This window comes from Mugil cephalus, chromosome 15 (genome assembly GCF_022458985.1).
Source record: "Mugil cephalus isolate CIBA_MC_2020 chromosome 15, CIBA_Mcephalus_1.1, whole genome shotgun sequence".
In the NCBI taxonomy this organism is placed as follows: Eukaryota; Metazoa; Chordata; class Actinopteri; order Mugiliformes; family Mugilidae; genus Mugil; species Mugil cephalus.
The window spans coordinates 9097547-9103546 of NC_061784.1; the positions used below are offsets into that span (position 1 = coordinate 9097547).

At 44.0% G+C, this 6000-nt stretch overlaps 1 protein-coding gene across 1 annotated transcript in view; it reads right to left on the reverse strand.

The window, feature by feature from the left end:
- Positions 1–5788, reverse strand: part of jam3b (junctional adhesion molecule 3b) — a 28911-nt gene extending 23123 nt beyond the window's left edge. The window contains exon 1 of the mRNA XM_047607496.1: positions 5672–5788. Coding sequence (XP_047463452.1) covers positions 5672–5720 — 49 coding nt within the window. The 5' untranslated portion in view covers positions 5721–5788. The remainder of the gene's footprint in view (positions 1–5671) is intronic.
- Positions 5789–6000: the final 212 nt, after the last annotated feature.

Sequence of the window (6000 nt, forward strand, 5' to 3'; positions counted from 1 at the left end):
ATCTGGTTATGAGTCTCAGCAGGAGCGCAGCCTCGAGCTTTTTCCTGTCGGAGCGGCAGCGGCTCAGCCACATGTAGTGCATTCCCTGCGCCACGTCATTAATGAACTGCCTAATTATTTCACTAAGTTGACAGCATCCCAATGTTTGATCGATGGAGGTCTCTTTTGACCTATTGATGCACTCCATCAGTATCCAGTGAACACACAAGCACGAGAACTGCATGACGCTTCCTCCCTCCGGGGGCCGTGTGACCACAGATAATGATCATTAAACAGGAAGCTGCTCTTGTGCGTCCCTAAGCCCAGACAGTCAGTAAGGAGGCATCTTGGAGATTATCCCATTGATCTAAAGTAGCCTAAACACTGAATAATAGCGCCTTGTCAAAACAAGCAAACAATTTAGCCTGCCATCGAGGAGGAGCCATCATTTCCAAATATAGCTCATTAGGACACAATTGACATTCCTTTCTCATGAATCTCTTGTTTCGTCAAAGTCAAGTATTTGATCAAACTGATTAACAAACCTCACAAGAAACTTTCATTTTCCATACACAGGCCATTAGGAAATGTAATGTTGAGTGCCATGTTTTTCACATACTAGCCTTACTGACATGTAAGAATGCACATGCCATGACCTTTTCTGAAAAGCGAGCATGTTAGTGTTTGCCTCTCAGCGTCAGTATTTAAAAAATACAAATATATTAAAGCAGGACAGTGTGCTAAATATGTTTATACGTCAAGTTAAAAAGAATTTCTGACTGAGGAGATTGAGTACTGAGTACTGACACACCCAGCTTGTTTTCTTAACGCCTCCAGCGAGCAACACCGCTCAACTTTCGTTCTTCACAACTCCCCCTTTCCGCTGTGACCTCAGCCAGCTCGTCAGCAGGGGTTCTTTTTATCTCTTAGGAAAACAGGTGGTTGTGATTGTTAGTCAGTCCTCACATGATGTGAAGGTTTCTGCCTTCCATGTGCTTTCTATTTGGAATGCTGCATTTGCTAACTCGCGCAGTCAGGTTCGGGAGGGATGCAGCAGATATTTCTGGTTACGCCTGCGAAGCTGCTCAAAACACCACCACCCACTCCTGCTCAGCTGTTTTGGGTCATTCCACAGTAAGGGCCATGTGGCGCTTTGACTTATTCCACGGGGGGGGACTGCTGTCACCCAGACATCCACACGCAGCAACAATTTAAAATTAGGTGATTTAGTAAAAGTTATTACACAATCTACGGTTATTGTCAGTCAGCACAAACCGAATGCGTAATTTGCATGATTTTCCTGCTGCTACGATAAAGGTATCATGTGACTGACGTCTCTTACTCTGGGGTATGGAGAGACGAACTCTTGATTCGTAACAAACAAATGCTGAGCGGCAAGGGACTCCTTTCTGTTTTTCTGCCCGTATTATTCTGCCATTTACTGTCTCTGCAGTAAAATGTCAGACTGTATGTGACTTGCCCACAGGGGCCATACGTGCCATTCAAAGAGGGCTCCAAACATTTGCTCACAAGCTTTTGGTGGGCAGGGAAACATTTGGCAATGAGCACCTCCTAGGGGAGTGCCTATCAGGCAGACATAGCAGTTATCTTGGGCTACACCAACTCCTGACATGCCAAACGGCTATGCCACACATGCCAAACCAGGAGAAGAACACTTGGCTCCCATTTACACAAATGTTTGAAGAGCCCACTGGGTAACATCATCTGATGAGTATAAGTTAGCGGATGTTCAAAGCGTTCTCAGTGATGCAATGACTTATCAACGGAGGACGCTCGACAGCAATCTGGCAGACAGGTTTCTCCCTTATCTTATCGATTCTGATAAACAAGGGCTCGCACTGGATCAGGCTGACAGCCATGAGCAAAACCAAAAATAATGTCGAGTCACAAATCACGTCAGTTGCCCAGGAATTAAGGCCGACTTCAATTTATAAAGTGTGAAAGGTGATTAAGACGTTTAAAAACAGCACATAATTTGAGAGCCCTTTCAAAGCAGTAACTGTAAATGAGGTTTCCATAATTAACACGGCCCCAAAACACTAACCTGAAATTCTTCCGTGCTATGGACAATGATAATACACATGAAATCTGTAATTTCCTTTCACCGTGTCTTGCCCTGGAAGATAAAACAGCTAAAACTTCTGCTTTTTTAACTGTTGCCTTGGAATTGTGATGGGAGCTAAACTCAGAATATCAAAGAGACACACACAGCCCCCATCCCACAGCATATTTGTGTTTCATGTGCTACGACACCGTTGTGGTGCTACTACTTATAGTTCTTACATATTTCATACAGCTTGGTGGTGTGTTCCGCATGGAGCCATGTAACACTGAACAATTTGCACATTACTGAAGCAGCATGACTTCCTTTCTATTCTTTGGTCTTCAGTGGCATCAGCTGTCATTAGTGAAGCTGTTGACTGTCAAAGCTCAGACGTGTACGCATCTCCAAGGAAACAGCAACACACCGCTTTATTATTGGCTACAGAGAACGTCTGTTTTATTTTGAGTGACAGCACGGAAAGCACTGATGTCAATTTTGCAGTTTAGGCTTTTGATAATGATGACCAGTTCTCTTGTCCACAACATTTCACTGCACTTTTAACCCTGTGTTAACCTGCGTGTGACAAACGGGCATGAATCGGAATACGAAAACACAAAAACTCCACACATTCTTCTAAAATAGGGTAATACTATCTGATACGTACTGATATCCAGAGGGTATTCTTATGACAGTAAAAGCAGCGATCTCGAAGTTTATATTTGCTCAGTACTAATCCACTTTGAGCATCTTCCAGCTCTTACATATCTTGGCTGTGGTGTTGGCAGCGAGGCACTGGCAGATGTCAGCGTCAAGTCTGTACCACTTTCTGTGGAATATTTTTAAGTGAAATGGCTCAGGTGAAGCCAACAATGGGAAATGTCAATGCATTCCATTAGCTCAGATTGGAAAGTCTGCTGTAAGCATGTGTACTTAAAATAACAATGGCCCTCGTCTTTCGCTCCACTGACAGATGACTGGCCTGATATTTGCAGCATGTTCAGTCGCACCGGGTTTAGCCTTCCCTTGGAATGGCCGTGGCCATTAAGGTGATAGCAACCCAAAGAATGCCATGAATCGAAAATAACAAGCAGGTCTCACAGTTACAAAAACAACACAGAGAAAGAGCTAAAGCAAAGCAAGCAAAGCCAGTGACATGCTCACTGAATCCTCGCTGAGTTTCTTTAGTGAAACATCTAAAACTGAATTAAGAGCAAAGCCTTTTTTAAAATACAAGAAGCCTTCTAATTACAGTCAGCGCCTATTAGGAATCAGTGCCTATCAGCGCCAATTAGTAATTCATAACACGGCTTGTGGCCAGCTTTAGTCCAGCCAGATTTGTCCTGCTTCTAAAGACAGTGGCCGTGCTGGCTGGGAGCCAGTTGACCACATGGCTAAGCCCTGTCCAGGCAAGACAAAAGAAATTCTTAAATTTGTACCCGCTCACTGCCCCCCTTGAAAATGTCAATTGTGGTACTGTCAAGCCCGGTCACAGATTTACTCAGGGGAACATCATTAAGAGTGCTGACTTTGAAATGTAACACTTGAAAAAAAAAATAAAAAAAATCAGCACACAGCCTGGAGCTATGTCGGGAGAGACAGAATTAAAAAGCACAGCAACAGATTTCAAACAGGCTCCGCTGCTATTCCTAATTGAAGCAAAGATAATAAGCCTGTTCACACACGTGAGAGATCACAGGAAAGGTGCTTATGTCCGTACTTCCCTTTGATCCGTCTGTGTGTCTGTCCTTTCACACCTTGCTTAATTTATGTCCATGTAGGGAAAACCAGCAGCGCGTTTCACGTGGACGCAGAAATGATTAGCAAAGCACAACTATTCATGCATGGACATATAAAAGGCTATGTATAAGCTACATGGCCTATAAGACGGATACATTCTACGTACATTTGTTGCAAGGCAAAGCACTTTATAAGTAAGTTTCTTTTTAAGCAAAAAATATATTTATCCTGTAACACAGATGAACAGAGACGAAGCGACGAAAGACAATCTTGGTATACTGGGGAAAAAAATCTCTACATACCACAGCAACAAGTGTTTCATTGCTGTTGTGTAACACGGTAAAAGCAAAGCGTCATTTTTAATTAGGTTATTCCAACCTGTAGAATTGTGGTACGAAGATATATCATAAATCCATGGAAAAATTAATTTCACCTCTGACAGCTAAACGCAGCCTCCTCCTCCAGTGGAAGTCGTCTAACCGCTCCTCTGTGTCACAGTGGCTTTGAGACACCATGTCCGAGTGGTGATCCTTTATTTCTTACTTTAAGGAGCTGGTTCATTAAATGCTGTTAAATACGTTTGTGATCTCTGCCTCAGCCAGAGTGGACCGTGTGAATGAATTGGATGAATTTATTGATTTGATTTTGGGTTGTTGTTGTTGTTATTGTTTCCTTTATCTAGTTGTCTGTCAGTTCTTTCAAAAAGAAAAGTATATTTGGCAAGTCTGTGCTGCCGTATGATTTTAATTACTTGTTTTTTTGCCAAATACTGCGTAAAATACTGCGTAATTAATAATGCAAAGTAAAATATATATAAATAAAATATTTCGCAAAATAGCAGCGAACGCATTAGTCTCGTGAACGGGGTTTTGGGGCTCGCGCTTGCATATCTAAATGAAGTGCCGCTTACAGGTGTGCGTTTATCGAGTCCAGCTTCGGGACACATGAACGGAGGAGGGGGCTGGACGGGCTACTGGAGCGAATTGATTTCCCGACCTCTGTTTCTGTTTACCAGCCCTGGTGCGGTTTGAAAGGGTTCCACAGAAGCGGGTGGAGGTGGAGGAGGAGGAGGAGGAGGAGGAGGAGGATGGTGAGGTGGGGGTAGAGGACGCTCTCTGGCCGGCCGGCCTGCCTGGCTCCTCCTGCGGTCAGCCTGCTTTTATTCCGCCGCAGGAAAATCCGTTATCTCGCATCACTACTTCCGACGCCTCTGCCATCACCGCGGCTCCAAGTCCGCACTGAATAGTTAACAGCGCGACCCACGAAGCCGCAGCAATTCATATTTAATTCCCAAAGTCTTTCTCCAAACTTGAGAGAAACTTTTTTAGACTGACGACTCTCTCTCTCACACGTACACACACGCATTCAACGTGGTGGTGTCTCACCCGGACTCTGAAATGCGCCGCTAAAAGAGCTGTACATAAAGCACTTTTTCCTCGCTACTATGTGGCTACATTCAATTTGTTTTCGCACGTATTGACATTATTCCTATTATAAAACAGTAAAGAGGAGCAGGCTAAGCGATGGATTTGAACAGCGGCTTAAAACGCAACGCTCGAGACGCACAATTTACCGGTGGCGTTTGTTAGTAAATGAAATCAAAAATGGCGACTATATTTTCTCATTTCGTTTTTCTTTCTTTCTTGTTTTTTTTTTTAAATCTCCGGTTTGAGAGTCACGGCTCGCGTGTCAGTCCGGCTCGAGTTTACCGTTAGTTGCGTACAGATAGGGTTACTCCTGAGTCTCAGTCTGCTCCGCACCAAAACGGTGGCGTAAAGAAAAGGAAAAATCGACCAAACTGATGCAAAAGTAGACAGCGTTTGACGGTCACCTTTCTCGAGGAGATAAGAGGGGGAAATAGTTGCCGGGTTGAGGGATTTTAGCACTTACAGTGAGTTGAGAGGAGAGTGAGGAAGCAAGCCAGACGTGTTTTCGCCATCTTGGAGTCGATGCAATGCTCGGTTTGGACTGGCTGTACATGCGCAAAGTAGCCTAAAGAGCTTTGGTGGGGATGGAGAGAGAGAGGGAGAGAGAGAGAGACAGGGAGGGGGAGCTATTATATTGAGTTTCCATAGCTACCGAAAGCATCACTCACACAGACAAGAATTTATAGTTGACACGATGTGGGAGGCTTTTTTTTACTACTGTCGCCTTATATTGTAGGCAAAGCAGCAGCTGGGAAGCTCAGATAGGAAAACACTAGCCTCCAGTTTTTGTAA